The sequence below is a fragment of the Aethina tumida genome, chromosome 2 (genome assembly GCF_024364675.1).
Source record: "Aethina tumida isolate Nest 87 chromosome 2, icAetTumi1.1, whole genome shotgun sequence".
NCBI classification, from domain to species: domain Eukaryota; kingdom Metazoa; phylum Arthropoda; class Insecta; order Coleoptera; family Nitidulidae; genus Aethina; species Aethina tumida.
Window position 1 is genome coordinate 1,271,565 of NC_065436.1, and position 24,579 is coordinate 1,296,143.

General features: G+C 32.7%; 4 protein-coding genes across 5 annotated transcripts; 2 read left to right on the plus strand and 2 right to left on the minus strand.

Moving 5' to 3' along the window:
* The first annotated feature begins 5,079 nt into the window (after positions 1-5,079).
* On the plus strand, positions 5,080-7,451 carry LOC109606257 (proteasome activator complex subunit 3). The gene is made up of 7 exons (XM_020022819.2): positions 5,080-5,226; positions 5,275-5,583; positions 5,638-5,791; positions 5,845-6,562; positions 6,620-6,901; positions 6,957-7,110; positions 7,161-7,451. Exons 1-4 carry the CDS (start codon positions 5,161-5,163, stop codon positions 6,051-6,053), a joined length of 738 nt encoding a protein of 245 aa, XP_019878378.2. The 5' UTR covers positions 5,080-5,160; the 3' UTR covers positions 6,054-6,562; positions 6,620-6,901; positions 6,957-7,110; positions 7,161-7,451.
* A 200-nt stretch (positions 7,452-7,651) lies between these two features.
* LOC126264675 (uncharacterized) lies at positions 7,652-8,714 on the plus strand. Its single transcript, XM_049963481.1, has 4 exons — positions 7,652-7,716; positions 7,774-8,004; positions 8,059-8,212; positions 8,273-8,714. Exons 1-4 carry the CDS (start codon positions 7,678-7,680, stop codon positions 8,479-8,481), a joined length of 633 nt encoding a protein of 210 aa, XP_049819438.1. The 5' UTR covers positions 7,652-7,677; the 3' UTR covers positions 8,482-8,714.
* A 4,693-nt stretch (positions 8,715-13,407) lies between these two features.
* LOC109606258 (RNA-binding protein 33-like) lies at positions 13,408-16,037 on the minus strand. 2 transcript variants are annotated; one of them, XM_049962892.1, is made up of 3 exons: positions 15,805-16,037; positions 14,370-15,745; positions 13,408-14,249 (listed from the first exon to the last, which is right to left on the minus strand). In XM_049962892.1, the coding sequence occupies exons 2-3, from the start codon at positions 15,450-15,452 to the stop codon at positions 13,830-13,832; spliced, it is 1,503 nt and encodes a 500-aa protein (XP_049818849.1). In that variant the 5' UTR covers positions 15,453-15,745; positions 15,805-16,037; the 3' UTR covers positions 13,408-13,829. The 2 variants fall into 2 exon arrangements, with proteins under 2 accessions (XP_049818849.1, XP_049818848.1); XM_049962891.1 differs by having other exon boundaries at positions 13,408-15,745.
* A 1,703-nt stretch (positions 16,038-17,740) lies between these two features.
* On the minus strand, positions 17,741-22,690 carry LOC109602223 (protein disulfide-isomerase). The gene is made up of 4 exons (XM_020018549.2): positions 22,299-22,690; positions 20,522-20,719; positions 19,330-19,601; positions 17,741-18,939 (listed from the first exon to the last, which is right to left on the minus strand). Exons 1-4 carry the CDS (start codon positions 22,444-22,446, stop codon positions 18,067-18,069), a joined length of 1,491 nt encoding a protein of 496 aa, XP_019874108.1. The 5' UTR covers positions 22,447-22,690; the 3' UTR covers positions 17,741-18,066.
* Between the last annotated feature and the right edge of the window lie 1,889 nt (positions 22,691-24,579).

The following is a 24,579-nucleotide window of genomic DNA, read 5'->3' on the forward strand; positions in this document are numbered from 1 at the left end:
GATTCCGCATCGAGGATGTGCAATGCAAAGCAAATAACAAAATTAGATGGCTCCAATTCTGCATTCATTATCTGTATCTAATGTTCCGGTCAAATTTATGCTGTTTACGCGATTTAGATAGGTGGATTAGGGATAACTATCCCGGCAATTTGTTCTTTATATTGTTGTATTTAAAGTTTTAATGGAATTCCTTCGTATAGTTTGGAGGGTGGGCAATAAAATTGTCACCTTGTGAGTTTCAAATTAAATTTGGCTTTAAATTTTGGAGGTAAAATGTACATTTGATAACACAATTTAGTGGACTTAGCCCGGACGAAGCTTAAATTGTTTCCAGGTAACAGATCACTAACGGATTAGTGGGGTGGAAATTTGGTTTCACTGCTTTATTTATAATCGTCTAATTATCATAGTTTCGTTTGTAGGATTAAATCATATCTATATTATGGTTTTGCCCTGCTAATTTTAAATTTAACTGACTTATTTATATACGGTTGAATTTATTATTCATGGTTAACCCGTATTGCAGAAAAAGGACGCAAATTTCGAATGTTATTTAAATATAAATAGGTTATTAAAACTCCTAGAAACGAAGGCACATAAATATTAATGCGTTTTTAAGGCAATTTAATTAAACAAATATAACGTAATTCAAAATATTTTCGAGGAGGTGTCCGGACATTCCTCCGGTGCGGGCGGGCATTCCCGGAATCCGGGAGCCGCGGGTCAATTGAACGTCCGGCATTACATGCAAGTGTCCGTGTTTATTACCCTTTTTTCGACCCGACCCCGAAATTGGACGCAGCCGAGTGTCCAGTGCAATAAATTCCGTGCCGCCGTGTCCGGAGTCGAAAACTCCGGGCAAAGCACATCGGAACGCAATTATCGTTTTGTTGTTGGTCGCGGCACAAAGCACGATTTTATTGCTACGTTTCGTTCTGACGTATCGGCGTATTCCCCTGTGTGAGCATAATTTTGTGATTTCCAATCGGGTTGTTTTCCTTTTTGTTTCGCCCTGTTTGTTCGAGTACAATGACCAACCGAATACACTAAAGTTTGTGTGTTAATTGTTTCGCTATGCTATAAAATATGACAGAACTTTTTACCTATTTTACATCTATATTTATAATCTATGAAAGTTATGAAAACCATGAAATTTATAAAATTTATGAAATCATCTATGAAATCTATGAAATTTTTTATAAAAATGATTATGATTATTACTTAATTACTGTGTCGAAAGTTTAAAAAGGTATTTGTGACTAAATAAACTAATATATTCAAATGTTTTATAGGTTATATTAAATTAGGTTTGTATTATACAATTTACTAATTACTTTTTGATTAGTTTCAGTATTCATTACTTAATCCAGAACAAAAAATCATCCTGTTTAATATTCATAAAGACGAAACCCAATTTTGATTGTTATTTTAAATCATTCCAAACTGTAACTATTACAAAGTTTAAGTTCCAAACTTTTGATTAAACCCAACAAAAAAAAAAAATGAAAACTTGTCAGTCCCGAATATTATATCGGTTAAAACACTTCAAATTATCCGGTCCCGCAATATGAATAACAAAACGACCCGAAAGTCCATAACGTCCGAGCACCGCATTAACGTAAATGTTTGATCGAATTGCATTAAAATTTACACCCGAAACAAACGTCGACATTTTAATGAACCACCGAAAGTTGGGCGCCAAAAGTTGGGCGCCAACTCTGTATTAATTTTTAATGAGTTCAGATTTGTATATTTGTGTTTCGATTGCACGATCCGGTTTCGGGGGGCCCACTCCCCGGGGGTTGCACGGGGATGAAATTGTTTTTTAATAACAATTATCCGTTTTGCGACTTTCGGGGCTGCCTCATCAAAAGCTGAGCTTTGATGATTTTTTACAACATTAATTCTTTTTTAATTTTATTTTAACTGCGACGTGTAGTCTGGCCCTTTTGAAACTTCATTAAAATTCAACAATTAAAATTTAATTATTACGCAACTTGATTGAAAATATTAATTATGTATGTACAGTAAATCGTGTAAATTACTTTAAATTATTACGTAAATTTTTTGAGGCATTGAAACTGTATCAACAGAACAATAAAAACGTAAAACATCCCTTAGAAAACAGACAACGAAACGATTTGATGGCCGTGACGCAAACAGCACAATGAAACACAGACACCGAGATCCACTTATTAATTAAGTTTATTAGAGTGACAGAAGCGTCGATCGGAGACGCCGTGGAATTCAATTCAATCCGGTTTGAAATCCGTTCATCGATCCGATCCGCTCATTATCTTAACAGAACAATTAACGTCTCGAAAACAATGGCCCCGGATCCGAGACGGGACCTTTTAAATACGGTTTAAGGGCCCGCGTCTGGTAATGGGGTGTGTGTTACACCCCGATGGGTTTTAGTTGATCGCTGAAAAACGTTTGTTTTTCAGCCTGACAGGCCGATTAGCATTTTCGAGTATCATTCGTTGATGTCGATTTAATTGTCACTCGACGTTTGTTTTAATTATGAATTGGGTTTTTGTTCTATTTTAAACATTTTTACACAATTAATTCAAATTTTTCTTTTCATAAAAGCCTGTTTTGGTAAATTAATGTAACTGTTCATATAATGTAGGTAATTTAAATTATTTTAATTATTCAAATTAAAGAGTATTCAATTAAATATTAATAAAAATACGAACGTCATTATCTATTAATTATTTTATGTAATGTAAATTAACATTAATGCATTTAAAATTCTACGAATTTGCCCTAAATAAACAGGCAATAATTTTATATAAATTACAAAGGTAAAACGGTTTTAAATTAAAATAACGTTTATTGTATATTTCAGTGCAAATGTACAATATAAATTAGCATTTAAATTATTTAATTTTTGCTTAAATATCCATTATTAATAATTTCGAACATATGCCATATTAAAACTAAAATATATAAGCAAATGTATAAATTATTCAGTTAATAATAAATTGCATGTAAATATTAATTAAGAAAATGAATATTAAAATACTGAAAATAATGTATAACATCAAATAAATGCAAATATATGAAAAAGAAATTATTTATAAAAAATCTATACACATATATAAAAACAAGAATTTTATGTTAAAATTGTGTATAAATATTAATATGAGTGTTAAAAATATATGAAAATGTTTATATTTAGAAGTATTAATAGTGATTGTAATTTAATTTTATAATTAAATGATTTTTGAATCATAAATTTTGTATAACAATTTAACTTAAACATAAATTTTATACAGAACTTTAAATAAACATATAAAATTAACAAATTTATTAAGAAATGCAGAGAACAACATAAATTTTATATATTTTATATAGAATTTTAAACAAACATAAATAAATATCAATAAATATATACATAAACTAACTATTTGTCAAAAATTATATATTAAAATTGTATATAAGTATTTATATTTAGAAGAATGAATTGCGATTATAATTTAATATATACAATTAAATGATTTTTGAGTTATAAATTTTATACAACAATTTAAATCACTGTATTAATAATAAATTAGATGTAAGCTATAAAATTTATTAAGCGATACAAAGAACTAAACATAAATTTCAAATATTTTATGTTAAAATTTAAACAAACATAAATAAAAGAATTGTATATTAAAATTGTATATAAATATTTATATTTGGAAGAAAGAATTATGATTATAATTTAATATATACAATTAATTTATTTTTGAGTCATCAATTTTATACAACAATTTAAATGACTATATAAATATTAAATTAGATAAAAATTATAAAAAACTTCAAAAAACTAAATAAATTTTAAATATTTTATGCAGAACTTTAAACAAATATAACATAAAAATCAAGTAATATATACATAAACCATATATTATTATGCATAAATTATATGCAATAATATAAATTATTGTATAATTTTAAGAATATATAAATAAAAAATCAAGATATATATAAAAGTTAAACATATATCAAAAATTGAATATTAATATTTATATTTATATTAAAATAGACAAAAATTGTACAGTATATATACTTCAAATATATTTGAAGTTTATAAAAGGTACAAAACAAATATACAAGAATTTTATGTAAATATTGTATATCTTATGAACAAGAATTAAAAAAATAGTATATATACTTCAAACATTTTTGAAGTTTATAAAATGTACAAAACAAATATACAAGAATTTTATGTAAGTAATGTATATCTCATGAACAACAATTAAAAAAATAGAAAGTAATACAAAAACCAAAGAAATTTTAAATATTCGTGATTCTAACAATGTATTCATTCATAAAGATAATCTTAAAATTTTGAAAGTTCCATTTTCACATACTTACATCCACTATGCGGAACGACAATGTGTAATATTAATTATGAACTTGGCACGAGTTCCTAATTAGCTTAAAACATCTCGACGGATAAAATCCACCTCTTAAAACTAAATTTTAAACGAGATTCGAGTCTCACATGTACGGTTCTTTCCCCACTTTATTTACCAGATTATTACTGATACTTTTCACAACGTTTATTTATTCCTTTAAAACAAATTACAGTAATGAACTATTATTTATTAATTTGAGTAAAACAAACAATGCTCAGTTTAAGTAACAAAGTTAATAAAACAGAGCGAGAAAAACATTTTCCAGAGCATTTATTAAATCGGTGAGTATTATTAAATCCCGAACACGTGTCAAGTTAAAAAAAAACGACCCGACACAAACTCGTTATTTTCCTTCCAGGGTTGTAAAATTGAATGTTTCGGTAATGATGCAAGTTGCAATAAACGACAGATAACATTAGCATTTCGATGGTGGAGGCGAAAATAAAAATGGAAATTTCGTTACTTTTCGTTAGCATCTCTTTCTTCTAAGTGTTACATATTCATAAAGTAAGATGACGTTCCCTTTATTTAATGAAGGATGTCTATTTATCTGTGTTTAATATTTATGAATGAATATACATCAGTTGTACAAAGTTTTTAGACCTGGATAACTCGTTTTGTTACTTGACTTGCTTGGATCAATTAATGATGTTGGTAGTCTAGGAAACGGGGCAGCCAAAGCTTCAAACTTTCAAGTTATGCTTCAAATTTAAGTTTTATCTAAAGTTAAATATTATAGACAAAAATCATGAGTGACGAAAAGACTGTCGTTTGTGCCACAAGCCCCCAAACACAAGCAGACAACATATTAAAGGTAAACGTCACCCTTTTATACCCTTTAACCCATCATTTCCTTCTTCAGTATACTGAACACCGAGACAAGCTGCTCCAAAAGGCCGAAAACTTGGTCTTGAACGAGTTCCCCACAACAATACAGCAGCTGAACTCAACCTTGTTGGCGTTGAACCTCCAAGTCAAGACCGCCAGTGACATATGTCAACCCTTGAACCTCCCCGCCATAGAGGAAGACCAACAGGACGACAAGAGCTCCGGTGAATGCAAGACCAAAAGGACGCCCCTTAAAGTAAACCTGCCCTGCAACAGGAACGTGGAGGAACTAATTCAGACCATCAAGCCCCACGTCATCAAACTAATTTACGACTCCAATTTGGTACCGAACTTCTATGTTAGCCCCAAAGGGTTTAATTTATTAATTTTTTGACAGATGGCCATTTGGATCAACTTGATGATTCCCAGGATCGAGGACGGGAACAACTTCGGCGTTGAAATCCAGGAAAACGTTTTGTCTGATGTGATTTCCGTCCACGACGATGCTTGTGGCTACTACAGTCGCTTTTCTCGGTACTACTCAGGCAGAGGTACGAGTATATAATTGATTCGTATGGTTTGCCTGATATTTTTTGGGTTGTAGCAAAATTGGTGTCAAAGGTGATCAAATATCCCGCCATCATTGACTATAGGAAGTCAATTGATGAAATGGACGAGAAGGAGTACTTCCAACTGAGTCTCATACTGGAGAAAATCAGGAACAAGTATACATTCCTTCATGATTTAATCAGGAAGAATCTGGACAAGCTAAAAAAGCCCAGGACATCTAATGACAACCAATTTTTATACTGATCATCATTTTATTGCCTCCATAGTACTAAAATTCTGTGTTAAAGTGTTTTTTGTTAGAATTTTTCAAAATTGTTTGTATGTAAATGATGTTTAGATTGGTTGTAACAAATTTACCATCAAAGGTGACTATTAAAAGAAATAGAGGACAAGAAGTATTTCCACCTGGAGGCCCTGGACAAAATAAAAGAATCTAGGTCATCTAATGACAATCAACTTTTATACTGATCATCATTTTCTTGTGTCTCCAACAAAATTAAAATGTTAATAAACTGTTGTTGGGAATTAACTGTTGTTTAACTGTTGTAACAAAATGACCATCAAAGGTGACCAAATGTCCTTCCATTGATGATTTCTGAAAGACAATTGATTGACCAAAAAGAACTGTGATAATTGTTACAACTGTCAATGGTTAAGTTCAATTTGTCAAGTGTAACCTAAAAATTAAATGTATTTGATGAATTTAAGCCACAATGAATGAAGGTGACCAGAATGCCCAGGCTAAACTCAAGGTAATTAAGCCCCTTTCCACTATAAAGTACTAAAGAGTTGATGTTTTATGTGCCCAGTATGAGGAATATAAAAAACAGATACAAGAACGTACCGAAAACTTCGTCATTAATGAACTGCCAACCTTCATCATGGAAATAGAAGAAGTCTTAAAGAAGCCACAATTCCAAGCACGCTGCTTCACTGATGTACATCAAGATTACAGCGTTCCAACACCAAGAGAAGACCAGACGTCTCAAACAAGTCAACAAATAGACTTTGTTCCCAAAAACAGTCACGTTACAGGAATGATGGACGTCATTAAACCTTACCTCTTTAAAATTGAGGAAGGTTGTAATTTGGTAAGGTTATTCCAACATTTATTATCAATTAATTGATTAATTAATTAAATCATAGCTCATAACATGGATGTCATTCCAATCAGTTAAAGTAGCAAGTGGACGTAAAACATACAACATAATCAAATCAGAAGTGGTGGAAAATGCCCATCAAATCCTCTTAAAACGTTCCAAACTTTTCAATAGGTACCTATACTATTTCGAAGACAGAGGTAAAACATAATTAAATCAACAGAGTTCAATCCTTGACCATTGGTTTTAGGAGAACTCATCGAGGAGATGCTTGAGTACCCAGAAATAGGTGACTATCCAGTGGCCATAGATGAAATGGATGAAAAAATGTATCTGGCATTGTCCAAACACCTTTTCGAGATCAGAAATTTGTGCAGTGCCCTTTACGACAGTTCCAAGAAGAACTTGGACAAGATTAAGAAGCCCAAACCGGAAGATGCCACCAATAATTCATATTAAAGTTGTTTAAAATGAAATTTTTAGGTCATCTAATCATCAATTTCATGTCTAACTAACAATATTAAAATTTTATGTTCTTAAACTGTTGTTTAACTGTTAAAATTTAAGATGTCCTTCCTTCGGAGGTCATTTGATGAAATGGATCCATTTGGGCCAGTCATCTATGACAATCAAGGTTATATTGATTAAATATTATTTGACTGTTGGAATCTAGTGCTGTTTGAAGCTCAGTTTTCACAACAGTCAATTGTTAATTTTAGTTTGACAAGTGTAAACAAAAAAAGTATTCGAGTCACTTCAAAAGCACAATGGATGTAGATGACCACTACTTGATGACCAAACTTAAGGTAATAACCCATATTTTCCACATTATATACTAAAGGTTCAATGATTTTTGCCTTCAGTTTGAGGAATATAAAAATACTGTAAAAGAACAGTCAGAAAACTTCATCATTAATGAACTGCCAACGTTCATTATAGAACTAGAAGAACTCTTAACTAATCCACAGTTCCAAACACCTAAAGATAACAGCGTTCCAACACCAGGAGATTTGGTTACAAAAAACAGTCAACTGACGCAAATAATGGACGTCATTAAACCTTTTCTTTTGCAACTTACCGAGGGTTGCAATTTGGTAAGGTTAATTCTATTATTTTTTATTCATTTATAAGTTAATTAAACGCTTTAGCTTGTAACCTGGATGTCGTTCCAATCAGTTAAGATAACATGCCAAAGTACTGCTGATAATGTCATCGAATCTGATGTGATGACAGGTGCTCAGCAAATTGTGACAACCCGCTTCAAACTTTTCAACAGGTGCTTAAACTATTTTGGAGACAGAGGTGAGTATATTAATCTTAAGAAAATATTTACAGAGTTTACATCTTGATTGTTGTTTTCAGGAAAAATCGTGGAAGACATGTTTAGTTACCCAAACATAGCTGCTTATCAACGGGCCATAGACGAAATCGATAGAAAAGTACATTTGGCATTATTCAAACACCTCACTAATATAAAGAAGTTATGTTGTACTCTTTATGACACTTCCAGGAACCACTTGGAGAAAATTAAAAACCCCAAACCTGAAGGTGCCACTGATTTTTCCACTTAAAGGGCACCTCTTTATTTAAAATGAATGTTTCCACTGTTAACACATTTTTTCCATTATTATCCTCATTATTTACACAAATTTTTAAAGAAAATATGCTTCTCAAAATAATAAAAAAACATGGTATGGTATGGTGCTCACAAAGTGAATTTGAACCAAATTAAAGTGCTTAAATCAAAAGGTCGTTGTTGTAATTAAAGTGTAACTTCTTATTTAAAATAAATGTGTTCAATGAATTCCTTTATTGTTTTTATTAATTTTAACACACTCTACAAAAGGTTGGAATAAAAGCTTCACTTTATGAAGCCTAAGCACATCTAGAGTTACCACAAAAGAGTTAATCTGTTTGAAATCCTTTAAAATAATTTCAAAGCGTTCCAGCTTCGTTACAGATCCTTGATGTGCTAAATTTCGTCTCTTTCCTCTGTGTGTAACTGGATACAGTTAATCCACTGGCAGATAATTACTCGAGTTCGTGGAATCCACGTCTCTTGAACTTGGGCCTGATGAATTATTAATTATTAGGATGTTTTCTGAGAAAATACACGAAATTGTTGCGGTGGGAGTTTATGGTTAATTTTAATCACAATGGATGTTTGAACTTTAACTGAAGCTTTTAGATTTTAATAATAAAATTGGGTTTATCTTTTATAACAAGACGTTCATTAACAGGATACATTTCATAAAATTTAATTATAATTTTTGATACTCAGTGACAGAAAGAGGTTCAGGAAGACATAGAGCTGTAGATGCCTTAGAAGTTTAGCTTTAGGAGACAACCTTGTGACCTCCACTGTAGTTGTCAACCAGTGGATTACAGAAGAAGGAAGACTTGTTACTATACGAAGAATTTATAGTTGTATCTATCTCCAGCCTCTGTTTTTTCTAATATTGAAACAACCAAAGATTTGAATGGTATAGAGAAGTACAGCTTTGAGATGTTTAATGGAATTAGGACATCTTCAGAGATGAATCTAGATTTTGTTTGGCCAAAAATGATGGTTGTTCATCCAGTTTTAAAACAGGATCATTTCCAACGTATTAGGAGTGTTACTTTAGAGTATTTCCTACATTTCTAAGTAAATTTGTTGCCATAGATGGCAAGATCTCCACACTTATCACCAACTGAACACAAGTGGGACGTCAGAAGACTTCCAAATTCAGATCTTCCTCCACAAACCTTGGAGGGTCTTCAGTATCAAGTAAAGTAAGGACAAAATTGAGCACCTCAGGGTGAGCCAATGAGTGTCAGGGTCTTTGTGGAGGTCTAACACATAGTTTTCAATCATTTACCACCTTCCATTATCTCAAAACATCAATAAAATCTGACAGTCGAACGTAAATACCGCTTTTATTAACATTTACAATAATAAAAACAGGATTGCGGACAATACAAATGCAAAAAAAAGCTTCGACAACAACTACAAAATCGACAATCTGTCCATTAAAATGTAGAACCCGGCCCGGCACTTTAATATTACACACCCATAAAAACGGCAGTTTTGATTTTCCCCAATAAAACAGTGGTAAACACACCGCACGGCAAGCATGTACCACAAACACAACCTGAACAAACACGTCTCTTTATGTCCATCGTAAAAACGGCGAAATGACAGTCAGACTTTAATATAAACACGCGGGTGCACGCATAAACTTTGCGTAAGTCGCGGCGGGAAAGGGTGCACAAAGTTATTAGTGGCGTTTATTGAATGTAAAAAGGGGAAATTGCAGTTCTTGGGGGGGATATGGAGTTTTCGGGTGGATGATTGAAATTTATCTGAGGCGTTGCTGTTTATTTTTTAGCGGAAATGGTGATAAGAATTCTCTAAAGCGGGGGTGTTATGAATATTACACGTAGTGTTTGGGATTAGGGTGCTAAAATGTCATTAACTTGCACAATGCTACTTTAATAACCCCCACAATATTATTGTTTTGAAAACTTATATTCCAAAGTTAATAATCCCCAAAATACAAATTATTAAAGCTCTAAAAGCTTCTGTAAAAACTAGTTTTATAAGTTCTATTTCTATTTACAGTACTTACAGTATTTATAGAACTTACAAAACTTACAGATCTTACAAAACTTACAGATCTTACAGAACTTACAGGTCTTACAAAACTTACAGATCTTACAGAACTTACAGACCTTACAGAACTTACAGATCTTACAGAACTTACAGATCTTACAGCACTTACAGAACTTATATAACGAATAAATTTAAATAAATATCAGAAATTCTTTAATATTAAAAGGTACTTTAAGAGTAAATTGTTTACTTTAATTAGAATATCCGGTGTTTTCTTACTTGAATACCGAATTGGTTATCGACCTCAGGCACAAGTTCCTTTTTTTCCATCATCCGACCAAGAAGTTCATTTCAGGCTTATTGACTAATGTAACGAGCACTTCAGACAGTTGATTCTTACCCTTAATAAACACCATTTAGTTGCGTCATTTAAAATCTAATTTAAAAACTTCTCCGTTCCCGTCTCGATACTTTTATTTTACTTCGGCACGCCGGAAAAAAAAAATCAACAAACTTCCACCAACAAAATAAAACGTGAGACTTAAGAACGTAACGAAGTTGCAATTTTGGCGGCGATTCATGTAAATTTTCGAATATTTCTGCATGGCAAAGCGTTCCCGGAATGACTTATTAATATGATTCCGGCGTTTAGTTGTGCGACGTCAAAGGGGGGCGCCGCGATGCCAGTTGACGGCGGGCGGGAGGTGTTAGTCTTACATTATAAGCTCGTTTATTTTGTTACGGGGGTGAGAATGCTCAATCTCATGCCCGACTTATCGGAGAAATTCACGCTATTTATTTAATTTTCACGGGAGCGATAAATGGGAGGTGAAACGTTTATTTTTAGTTGGAATTTAATTGATAATTTTCAGGGCTCGTTCAATCTTCTTGACAAAAAACTTTACTTCATTTAATTATGTCCTCTAAATTCTACAAAATATTATAAATTATATAAGTTTTACAAGTTCTACAAGGTCTGTAAGTTCCACAAGCTCTATAAGCTTTGTTAGTACTATAAGTAAGTTCTATAAGCAGTTCTATAAGTTCTATATGTTGTATAAGTCCTATAAGTACTGTAAGTTCTGTAAGTTCTATAAAATCTATAAGTTTCATTGAATCCCTTATTTTCTTGACAAAAGAAGTTTATTTCAGGGGCAGAACTGTTTTATTCAAAATTATTTGATCATATTAATTAATTTAAGTATTAAATTTTTCAGTGCATCAATTCATGTGTAAATGATATAAATCGTGGTTATTTTGGGGCATTCATGATAATTTATTACACCACCGACACTGATTGTGATTTACCGGAGTGCATATTACCAAAAATGGGGGCAAACGTATTTACACATCGTTCAGGTTGTATATAAATAGCTAAGCAGGAAGATTTATAACAGGACGCATCGCATTTATTCAATATTCACAGGAATATTGGGGCAATCATGCCATTTATTTCTTTTTCGGTTCAATTGCCACAAAGAATAATAAATAAAACCTGTCCAAGTATTATTAAATATGTAAAAAATGGCACAGATTTGACCATTCATGAATTTTAATATACTCAGAGAAATAAATAGATCCAGTGGTCATTGATTTTTGGTTCATTTATCATATTTGGTATACTCATCATCTGGACTTTCTCTATGATCCAGAAACTCATTGATTGGGCTTGACATTGATCTAATTTCTTCCTGCATTTTGAAGTATCATGCTTATCAGGTCCACTTTTGTTCAATTGGTCAATAAATCTGTATGTGACAGTATTTTGAAGGATACTAAGGCAAAGCAACAAATGATGATGGACATTACAATTTCCTGAAAGTATGACTGAGCTGTCAACTCCAGCTATTCAATGTATAGACTTAAGGCAACCTCATTCCATTCCTCGTTCAAAACTATCATTCTCTACACCACTCCAATCTTTGACAGTGATTAATGATGATGTGGGAAGCCAAACTGACATACTAAGAAGCCTTCCTTCTTCTGTAACCTTCAGATAAGGCTTCGACTCTGGTTTATCCAGTTGGAATTTTTACAAATGAAAGTCTTGCCTCTTTTAAGCCAATAATTGACACTATTTCAACACCAAGCTTTGTTAAAATTGGACCACTGAATCTACATTTCTGTCACATATTGGTGCAAACAATGTTATCTGTACACGTTGTGAAAAACACCAACCTTACCCAAATTCGTCACGTTCCCACTCACAGAAAGTCACCAAAGTTGTCCCAAAATGATCAATTAACAGACAGGAACAGTATGTGAAACACACATCAAGGATACTCATTTTATTTATTGCGTTATCAACCGGCCTGAACTACAACCGACATCAACAATGACACCGCGTCCCTTATCTAATTAACCGCTATCGCATTTTCGTAAATAATGCGACCATTAAATTGAATCAACATGGCATAGGTGACACGTAGTGAGGACTCGTTAAAAAAGTCTTTCATTGGTTTTTGATTAAGTAGCTTATTCTGGTTTTTGTTGTTATAATAAGTAGCAGGAATTTTTTCATAAATTATTAGGGTCATTGTGGTGTTTTTTGCTGATGGAGGTATATTTGACTTATCTATCCTTCATACTTTGTCAACACATTACACAAATGCATGGGTACATAGTGATATGTTTATTCCAATAACAAACACAAATTGATCCGAAAATATGTAAAAAATGTCACATGCTCCTGTGAGTATCAAAATATTGTTTAGTTTTGCTTAAATATTCATTAATCCTGAAATAAGTCACCACTCATAATACAACATATAACAGGTTATTAAAAACTAATTTGATATTGAATACTTACTTGTTTTTCAATGTCCAAATAATTTCAGAAAATATTTATTTAAATCCTTAATTCAGTCCTTAAAATATTAAATAATAAGCAATTGTTGCAATGTTATAATTTATTAAAAATGTCTTCATCTACATAAATACAAAATTTATAGATAGATAAATATATCCTTGAGTTTTATTTAATTCAAGGGTACAAAATAAGTTAAAGTGCAAACTAATTAATAGTTGCACAAAGCTTCATTTGCGACATAATAAAGGGACCAACATATTGAGCTACAAATAAATATTTCAACTAATAGTCCTGGAATATAGTAGTTAGACCTCCACAGTCCAAAAAGGTTCTACCACAATAATCTACACAACAGCCTCATTATGGACTTGATTAACTACTAAAAAGACACTCCAACAGTCCAAAAAGGTTCTACCACAATAATCTACACAACAGCCTCATTATGGACTTGATTTTTTTTTGGACTGTTGAGGTGCCTTCTTTTTCAGTTGTTGTGGTGCCATCTGTGTGGGCTGCTATGGTGGCATCTGTGTGGGCTGCTGTGGTGGCATCTGTGTGGGCTGCTGTGGTGGCATCTGTGTGGGCTGCTGTGGTGGCATCTGTGTGGGCTGCTGTGGTGGCATCTGTGTGGGCTGCTGTGGTGGCATCTGTGTGGGCTGCTGTGGTAGTGTCTGTGCGGGCTGTTGTAGTGGCATCTGTATGGGTTGTTGTGGTGGCATCTTTCTGAACTCTTGATGTGACATCTGCATAGGCTGTTGTGATGGCATCTGTATGGGTTTTTGAGGTGGCATCTGTATGGGTTTTTGAGTTGGCATCTGTGTGGGCTGTTGTGGTGGCACCTCTTTGAACTCTTGATGTAACATCTGTGTGGGTTGTTGTCGTGGCACCTTTTTGAAATCTTGATGTGACATTTGCATGGGCTGTTGTGGTGGTACCTCTTTGAACTCTTGATGTGGGAACTGTAGGAGTTGTTGTCGTGGGACCTTTTTAAAATCTTGATGTGGCATCTGTATGGGTTGTTGTGGTGGCATCTGCATAGGCTGTTGCGGTGGCACCTCTTTAAACTCTTGATATGGCATCTGTATGGGTTGTTGAGGTGATGTAGACATCATTTCTGTTGGTTGAGGTGGCGTGCGTCGCAATATCTTCGTCACAGTTTGACGTGGCTCTTCTTGTCGCTCCACATTTTGCACCATCGGAGGTGACATATGAAATGGCATCATCTCATGTGATTGAAGTGACATATGCGTATAAGGTGGCACCATCTGAGGCGGCAGCTGCATTACCTCAGGCTCCAGGAATTGTAGCATCAGAGGTGATGCCTGGGACTGCATCATATCCGGCGGCACCACATGAGGCTGCATCATATCGGGCGATGGAGCATGGGGATTCATTAGATCTTCCGCCTTATAAAAATATGCCATCCCATTGGCATATTCCTGGTAATAAAGATCTTTATTCTCCGTAAGCAACGGGGTCATTAGTGGCGGTAAGGGTGCAGGTGTTGGTGGTACCACAATATAATTTGTGGTGCCCTGTGTGTCCTGACATGACTTGTCCTTTTTTCTTTCCGCATGGGAAATATATAATGGTCTGTTATTTATTCTAAAGCCATTCATGGCTTTAATGGCCTCATTGGCTGCTTCCTCTGTTGAGTATGATACAAATGCCACTCCCTTACTCCTTCCTTGCTCGGTTAGCAGCCTGATGCACGTTATAGTACCGAACTTCGAGAAATTTGACTTGAACCAGAGTTCGTCTATACTTTCATCGAAGTTCTTGATATATAAACTCAGGCCCATGTTTACCGACTTCCTAATGAAGTCCTCGCGCATCTTCCTCGTCTGGGCCCGGCTTACATACAGGTACTTGTCCTCGTACATGTGAAGACCGTTCATGGTCCTCACGGCGTGTTCTGCGAACGCTTTCTTCTCGAAATTAATGAAAGCATATAGCCTAGCATTAGGCTTGGTGGGCTTGAAGATCCTGACGTTCTTTATGGTGCCACACTCGTCGAAGAGGCGGCAGAGTTGAGCTTCGTTGAATCGAGGTGGAAAGTTGGTGACATAGATGCTGGTCCAATACACTTCAAAATCGGACGCATCATAAAAGTAACCAAAGTTGTTATGAGAAGACATATTTTTGGTTACTTTTAGTGGTGATAAGCTGAGATGTGCTTGGTTTGATTGATTTGCTTTAACTGGAAGCAGCTAAATAAATCAGTTTCGGATGTATCTAATGGATGAAGGATCACTGTGAGATGCACTTGGCTCAGCTGATCTGGGAACTGCTCAGAAAATCAATTGCAATATGTACCAAATACTAAACTGGTAGTTTACTATGTGATACACTTAGTTTAGTTGAGTGACTTCAACTGTGATCTGCTGAGGAAATCAGTTGCAATATATGCAATCCTGGATGTACCTCTTACCTGTAAAATTCCAATTAAAGCAATTTATTTCAGTTTAAACTGTTTTGCATAAGTCTTACCTGTTGTTTTCCATTTGTGTATATTCAATAACAAAATCTAAAAACTTCTTCGTTTACCATTTCAATTGTGTCACTCCACATAATAAAATTCATACCATCGGGCCATAATTGTACCCTATTATATTTTATTACTTTTAGGAAGCTTAAATCTAGCAATAAATTGTAATATTGGTTGTTGTTTAAATTTCTCCAGCATCTTCTGGCCATTTTACGAAGACTATTAAACTGTTGAATATTCCACACCTTGTTTTTTATAATTAAAGAAAAAATATACTGTTTCTAGAGTACACTACAGAAGTTAGTGACAAACATTAATTTATTTTGTTATGCAAATCTTGTGTAAATGATAATATTTAACGTCCGGGTTTGCTCTGAAATGTTAATCCGGACGGCACAACCATTTAAATGTTGCGTTGTTTGCATCTCAAACGCGGATACAATTACGTACGTTGTTGTTTTATTCATTTTTTTTAGCCACGACTATAAATTGGAGCAATTATCGTATGGCCGACATAAAATTGTAATTGAAATTTGAAATCGTTCGAGGGGAAGAGTAAATTGAATTGTGAAAAAGTGTTCGGGTTCATCTTCAAACGGGGCTTCATTTAAAAGAGTAAATTGAATTGTAAAAAAGTGTTTCGTACATCTTCAAACGGGGATTCGATTGAACTTATTGTTCGTTTTCTTTATTCTTTCGAATTTCCTTTTAATAGTTCATAGAGCTAATTATAAGTAAAAAGTTTTTACTGTGATATAAACATTTCAAATTTCTTTAGTCTCAACAAATTTAACTATTTTTAAAATGTCTTAATTATATTATATATAATATAATATGGTTTTCTAGGAAAAAAAAAAACAGTATTTTATGATGATAATTACTTTGACAACATATTATTTAAAAGGAGAACAAACTATTTTTAATACATTATAAATTATTATATTGGTTTTCCAAGTACTTTAAATTGTTAAGTTGTTTTCTGAAGATTTGTAAAATTTCCAAAAATATCATAAATAAGACCTTTCTACGAAAAGGACAATACTTTAAATTTATAATTCTTTGAATATAATCTAAATATTATTATGGTACTCTGAGAAAAGAATAAACAAGGAAATACCAATCGACATATTTTTTTAATAAAATCTCATATTGGTAATCTAAAAGAAAAATCAGGTTTCAGATGCTTTGTGTTTAAAATTCAGCTGTATCATAAAATCATTCCAGAATTATCATTAATACATAAGAAATTATCATAAATAAGACCTTATAAATCGATAATATAAATGTTGGTTTTTGGGAAAAGATATTTCTTATATTGATAATCATTTTAATAAAATTTATACTGGGAATCTTAATGAAGAACCAGTTTTATTATAAAAATTAAACATGACATTATTCCATTTTTTGTGGAAAATGTATATTGATAATCTGAAAGAGAAATGGTTTTCCTGAAATTTCAGGAGTTAAGTTTAATAATATATAAATAGATAAATTCAAATTTTTCACATTAATTGGTGATATACTGAACGTTTTTTAGATGTATGATATTTATTTTAGTACATTATATTTCACTTCAATTACAATTTATTTTCAATGAGGCAATTTCTGTACGTGAATATATGCAACCCAGATTACGTTAAATTATGTAACAACTAAATATACAGGGCGGATGATTAAATTAAAAACTAATAAAGTATTAAAAAGAAATAAATACATAAAACATCATTTTTCATAATTTATTGGTCAATATTTGAACTTTCTTTAAGATTTAAAACAGTTTTCACCATTAATCCAAATTGTGGGTACAAAATTATGTTGCCCAAATCAAATTTAATAAATTAAATGAATTCACTGATCCAAAATAAAACTCAGTTTTACTTTACATACAAAATATATTTTCATGTATGTTATAATTAGGTACACTAATAAAAAAATATGTACACAAATTATATTAATTTATTTGTAGGTGTTGGAACAAATATAAAAAGTCATTCATAAAATATACACAATCAGAGATCTGCCTTAAAAAATACACAATTATAAAAAAATAAGCAAACGTGATTTTATTAATTGTACAAATAGAAAGTAGGAATGTTAGTTAACAGAAAACGAACAACATAGAAACATGCGGCAGAAAAACATGTCACAACCAGTCTATTATGTTTCCTTACGCGATTAAATAAATATATGCCCCTAAAAACACGAAACGAATCGACCGTAAAAAATGGGAGACAATATCATCAACTGTACACTTAAAAAAAAAATTACAACTCGTCCTTCCTGGGCGAATCATCATCCTCGTGCTCCTCCTCAATGGGCACGTCGCCGCCAGCACCGTCGGCACCGTCGGTCTCGACGAACTTCACCATGGCCTCGAACGTCCTGGGGCCGTTGTACTCGATTACCTTGTTGTCGCCCTTGGCGTACAACTTGAGGGTTGGGAAGCTGGTGATTTTGGTGTGCTCCAGCTCGTTGGCTGTGGCGTCCATCTTGGCGATTACAACATCATCGTTATCCTTGAAGTGTTCGCCGACTTTGTCGTAGATGGGGGCGAGTTGTTTACAGTGTCCGCACCATGGGGCGTAGAATTCGACCAGCACGTTTTTGTCGGCGTTCAAGGCCACTTCGTCGAAGTTGTTGGCCACCAAAACCTTAACTGGAGCCTTGTCCCAGTCCTCGGGGATGTCCTGGCTGAGCAGGTGTTGCTTGAGTTTGCCGTCCAAGAAGTCGGTGACGAATTTCTGGATGGATTCGGAGCTGAGGTCGTCGCTCTCTGGCTTGTACTTGGCCATGTCTTCCTCCAATTTGATCAGACGTGCGGCCGGTACTTCCTCCTTCTTCATGCCGAAGAACTCGAGGATCCTCTGGTGGTCTTCTTCGCTCGAGTCGATGGTGACGAACAGCACTTGGTCGCGGAATGGCTTGGCGACGGAACGGGCAGCTTCGGACACCTTTTCGAAGTGGTCTTCACCCTTGTTGAGGAACAAGAGTAGGTGGGACTTGATTTCGCCGCCGAAGATCTTTTGGGCGGTGTCGTGGTTGAATTCGATGATGAGGGGCAGGGCGTTGGTCTGGACGAATTTCTTGATGTTGGCTTCGGTGGATTCGCCCTCGAAGGCGACCTTCTTCTCGTCGAACTGTAACGGAAACATAATTAGCAATTGTTCAATGCTGCACAACATAATTATTTATTGTTACAAATTTTTTTTCAATCTAATAACACTTATTTTATATTTCACAATTTCAACGTAAATATTTAATCAAAATAAATAATTTATTACGACAGGTTTATGATGGTACACCTACTGAAGTTTGAATCTAAGATAATGATAGAAAAAGTAAAATGAACTTAAACAAATAAATAATTCATATTTTCCAGAATACACCCAATAAATTACTAAAAAATAGTCAATAAACTGTTTTTAACAGTAATGACCCACATGGACATATAAAATTGATTTAATTTATCTCCAGCACGTTTTACACGTTTGATAAAGCATACATTGATCAATTAATTTTCCCCTCACCTTCTTGAAGAGAATGATGGATCCGCACTCGGCGCCGTACTCGGTGAAGATGGCGTCCTCGGAGGTGATGGCGAAGGGCTGGTCGTCGATGATGGCGGCGGTGCTCAAGAACGCCTTAGCTTTGTCGCTGGTCTGATCCTTGAAGAAACCGATGACGGCCACATTGTTGGCTTCGATGAACTCCTTGGCCTCGTCGACGGTCTTCAGATCCTTGGCGGCGGGTCCAGTCTTCTTTTCTACCCAGGCGACGATGTCGTCGGCTTGTCTGCCACCTAAAATATAAATATATTTATATTTATTTTACTTTTATTTAAAATATCTATTTGTGGCATAAATTAACATTTTCTAAATGGCTCAAATTTAATTTTAAACAAGTATTTAAAGTGTTAAACTTATCTTATATTTATGTACATATATAAAATTATAATAATCAATGTATTTTTTACTGCGTATAAAGTAAATACAAAAATACTCGGTTATAACGAAGTAGCTTTTAAAGTACTCTGTTATAAGAATACGTTATGTGACATATTTTTTACTGTTATAGGAACTTTGCCTAATATATTACTTATTTATGCTTTCAATTAACATATTTAAATTTTAGCTAAATATGGAATTTTCTAAATTGCTCAAATCTAATTTTAGACAGGTATTTAAAATATTAAATTTGCCTCATATTTATGTACATATATAAAATTATAATCAATGTAGGTTAAATATTACAAAGATATTTGTAAAACTTGTGTAATTAACGCATTGAATAATAAATGATTTTTTTTATTCCATTTACCATTTCCCACATAAAAAGTGCATAATTGCATAATTATGTTAACACGTTTAAAATTATCAGTGAGGCACGAAAATTGCAACTCATTATAATTTTAAATTCGTTTATCTGAATCCCAAAATACAAAGTAAAAGTAAATAAAATTTAATGAAAATGTATGTAAATGTAAATTGTAGTAGGTTGCTACCGCAAATTAAAAGTTTAATAATTATATTTAAACAGAAGCAACGATGATGATTGTTATAATCTATAGATTAATGACAAATAACAGAAAAAAATCATTAAACAAACGACATTAGATAGTGAATCTCAAGGTTAATTTTGATTGGCTGATTGCAAGGGCACGTAATCGAATTAGTTCCAATATTTTATGTACTAATATATAATAAATAAAAAATGTTTTACCGTTGTATTCAATCGGGTTGCCGTTCCTGAAGAACTTGAGCGTGGGATAGCCGCGGACGCCGTGCTCCTCGGCCAGTTCCTGTTCCTCGGTGGCGTCGACTTTGGCCAGCTTGATGGACGATTCCTTGTCGGCCAGGGTCTTGGCCGCCTTCACGTATTCGGGGGCGAGGGCTTTGCAGTGGCCGCACCATGGTGCATCTGAAACAAATCAATAACCTAAACTAAGTTTCTTCTCGATTGTACAAATGGGTTTCAATTTATTATGTATATAAACTAAAAATTATATTATACAAGTAAAAATCGCTTATGAAATACTCTCTAATAATGTACTTGCTCATAAAGTACTCTCTAATAAAAGTACTCACTTATAATGAATAGACTTTTAAAGTATTCTCATATAAAGTACTCGCTAAAAAGTACTCTCTAATAAAAGTACCCAGTTATAACGAACTAGTTTTTAAAGTACTCTCATATAAAGTACTCATTTTTTATTGTTAGTAAATATGGATAATATATACTAAACTGGTTATTATGTAATTCTAATAAGAAGCTTCAAGTTAGGAATATTTGTCAAATTGGACTTAAAACAACAAGTTTTGGATACTTTTTTCATTCACATTTGATTAGATTAAGTGTAACATATTGAAGTGGATAATTTTTTAATTTATTTCAATAAAAACATTGGAATTTAAAACAGGCAAGTAACATAAGTGAGAAAAATAAATGATATGACATTGTAATTTAGAAATAAAATGTCTCATCAATTGTACAGATTAATTCATTATATTATACCATAATCAATAATTAAAATTAAGTCAATTTATTTACGGTGCAAACTATTTACATAAATGTTTATATACAAGTAAAATTGGTCTATAAAGTACTGGCTCATGAAGTACTCTACTACTGTATTCGTTTAAAAGTACTCTTTTATAAAGTACTCTCATGTAACTAACTGACATTTAAAGTACTCTGTTATAAAGTACTACCTTAAAAAGTACTCATTTTAAAGTAAATATATTTATAAAAATAAAAAAACAAAATCGTTCTTTAATGTATTTCTTATGTATTATTATTATTATTATTATAAGTAAATGTGGTTAATATATTTTTTATTTTTAATTCTTTAATGAAATTCTGATTCAATTTAATCTACAATGTAAAATTAATAAAATTTTATTTTTAGTTGTGTTCCTTAACAAAATATGTATTTTATGATAAAACAATAAAAATATACTTTTTTAATTGACTACTGATATAATGTTTCAATTTTTATCGTTGGTAACAGTTTTTTAAATAAATATATACATAAAAAAGTACTTTTTACATGACTTTTGTATGTTACAGTATATTCCAAAATATGGATTAGTAAATATAGTTAATATTTGTCAAATTGGACTTATAACAACCAGTTTGGGGTGTTTTTCTCATTCATAATCAACCAGATTAAGTGTAACATATTGAAAAGGGTAAATCTTTGAATTGTTTCAATAAAAACAGGCAACAATTATTAACTTAAGACTGGCAAGTAACACAAATGAGAAAATTGATTTCAAGGCACAAAATCAAGTGCATTAAAAGGCACGACCTTGTATTTTAACAAAAAAAAAACAGAACCAACTGACAGTTAAGCCCCAACTTGACAGACGGCCCAAACCCAACGGGAAACCGATTGGAAAAGAACATGTTAACAGAAATAGTGTACACGTATGCATCCGGCATCGGTCCCACGCAACAAGAAAAACGCCGGCCCTCTCGCCCGAACAAAAATACTCACAGAACTCCACAAGGACGTACTCGTTGTCGGCAATAGCGGTTTTGAAGTTGCCCTTGGTCAATACCAGCACACCCTCGTCCGTTTTAATGTCGTCGGCGGCGAATGCCTGCGCCGCGACGGCCAAACACAACAGCAACCGTGGAAACATCGTGGTATACGTGGTACGTCGTCGATTCGCTGGCTGACTGGACTTGTGTGTGTGCGGCGGTTCTTCGCCGTGACGGGGGGACACCAAAAACGTGGCAGATTTCGTGTGAACCGCTGATTGGTCCGGGTTGGTGACTGGTCTGGCGGGCCGCGTTGCCGGATCTCCCGGAATTCCCTCAATAACCCTCACAATTATCCTTTGTTTGTCGCCAACTGCTAGTTTTGTACAGGTACTAGGACTAATCGATGCATTACTGGAGTACTAATATTTAAGTCCAACAGATTTCACACTAAGTCACTAGAAAAACTGTCAAAATCACCCTTCAAATAAATGGATTTTCGACGTCGCAAAAGTGAAGATGCACTTTATACCATAGATGCGCAACAGCCGGAGAACACATAGACAAAAGATCACATGGTCGGGTCATCGACCAATAGTTGAAGAAGTACCGAAAGAACTGAACAAATTAAATCCCATACGTTCAATAATTGAATGAATATTAAAATTAATATATATAAAGCTTTATTTAAATTTAATCAATTTAATTAAAATTTAAATAATTTATTGATGCCTAATTAAAAAAAAAATAATATTACATACTCCTGAAAATGTATAAAAGTAAAAAATAAGTACTATTTAGAATGTTTTTTTATTAATCTTTAAATTAATAAAATTGGTAATTAAAAATGTTCTTATATAAGAGTTAAGAAGATTTGAAGTGACCTATTGCGAAAGTGAAAAGTTCCGTTTGAGTCATATTTGCTGGTAACGTTAGGAACGTTCTGTACCTATGAAGAATGTCCACGTTGCTCTTTAATAATCAGTCGTCAGCGACAGAGATAAATGGGTACTAAAATTACCGTAATCTTTCGCAGAAACAAGGCGCGCGTACTATTTTTAAATTTCGCAAGTTGGGCGCCATCTTTTGCGAATACTTTAAAATTGGCGAATGTCTGTTTTAGGATTCTGTAGTGGATTTAAAATTTGCCACTCAATTCAAATATTATTCATACAAAATTAAATAATTTAGTTAATTTCAATATTAAGTCAAAGATTTTATTGACAGATAAAAGTTATATTTGTTTACTAATAAAATCCTAATGTTATTACATAAATCACAAACTTATTGGAACATGAATTGTTTTAAAGCAAACAGGAAGCACATGTTTAAAACTAAAAAGATAAGTTAAACATGAACTAGTGTTTTGGATAAACACAAAGATAAAAGTTTCAAATAGGAATTTTTAGATTTTTCTGCTTAAATCAACATATCAGTAAGAATGTTTCTTCGAATCAATAAATTATTTGTTTAAATAATGCACACAGAATATTTTGCCAATTCTTTAATTTCCTAGAGAGTTGTTACTAAGAAATTAAACTTAATTAATTACTAATTAATTACATTTAATTTTGAGTCAAATAAAAATTATAAATTATTTTATTTACTTTATTAAAATGCAAGAATAATTTTAAGATTAACTTAATTTTTTATATTTATTTTTACTTTTATTAAATACATCTTAAACTTTAATATGGTTAAAAGTTAAATAAATAAATATGTATTATTTGTTTTATTTATATTAAGGTTTTTATGTTTTGAGATAAGAAAGGGGATTCCACTAATATAATATTTAATGACTTAAGTTAATATATATATATATATATATATATTATCTTAATCTCTCACAAATATCTTATCATAAGATAAGGTGTTTTTGTATATAATAATATTTACTGAATGTTAAGAATGAATGGAGAAAAAATAATATATTCAATAATTATACTAAAAAAACATTCTTATTTAATCAGTTTTGTAGTTTATTTTGTTTTAAGTAAGATTATATTTTTAAGTATAATTATATTTCAACATTATCCCGATCTTTATTTTTATCTCCTCTATGATTATTTAAAATCTATTTGCTGTACTCAAACTTGTTTATTTTTATAGTATTGCACATTAAAATTACGAGACCTTGCGGTTAAACAATTACCATTTTTCTTAATAATTACTATTTTTACTTTATGATAATGTTTTATTCTGACAATCAAAACATTTAAGAGTATTTCTATGTGTATTCTTTCACATTTCTTTAAAAATCTAGTGTTAATTAATCATTACTGTAATGCCAGGAT

What these genes read in the sequence shown, in the direction of transcription:
- LOC109606257 (XM_020022819.2), top strand. Translation starts at nt 5,161, where the DNA reads ATGAGTGACGAAAAGACTGTCGTTTGTGCCACAAGCCCCCAAACACAA. An exon ending in AAGCAGACAACATATTAAAG is followed by an intron (nt 5,227 to 5,274) that starts GTAAACGTCACC and finishes TTCCTTCTTCAG; the next exon opens with TATACTGAACACCGAGACAA. An exon ending in TAATTTACGACTCCAATTTG is followed by an intron (nt 5,584 to 5,637) that starts GTACCGAACTTC and finishes ATTTTTTGACAG; the next exon opens with ATGGCCATTTGGATCAACTT.
- LOC126264675 (XM_049963481.1), top strand. Translation starts at nt 7,678, where the DNA reads ATGGATGTAGATGACCACTACTTGATGACCAAACTTAAG. An exon ending in ACTTGATGACCAAACTTAAG is followed by an intron (nt 7,717 to 7,773) that starts GTAATAACCCAT and finishes TTTTGCCTTCAG; the next exon opens with TTTGAGGAATATAAAAATAC. An exon ending in TTACCGAGGGTTGCAATTTG is followed by an intron (nt 8,005 to 8,058) that starts GTAAGGTTAATT and finishes TAAACGCTTTAG; the next exon opens with CTTGTAACCTGGATGTCGTT.
- LOC109606258 (XM_049962891.1), bottom strand. Translation starts at nt 15,452, where the DNA reads ATGTCTTCTCATAACAACTTTGGTTACTTTTATGATGCGTCCGATTTT.
- LOC109602223 (XM_020018549.2), bottom strand. Translation starts at nt 22,446, where the DNA reads ATGTTTCCACGGTTGCTGTTGTGTTTGGCCGTCGCGGCGCAGGCATTC. An exon ending in CAACCCGATTGAATACAACG is followed by an intron (nt 19,602 to 20,521) that starts GTAAAACATTTT and finishes TTTATATTTTAG; the next exon opens with GTGGCAGACAAGCCGACGAC. An exon ending in CCATCATTCTCTTCAAGAAG is followed by an intron (nt 18,940 to 19,329) that starts GTGAGGGGAAAA and finishes TTTCCGTTACAG; the next exon opens with TTCGACGAGAAGAAGGTCGC.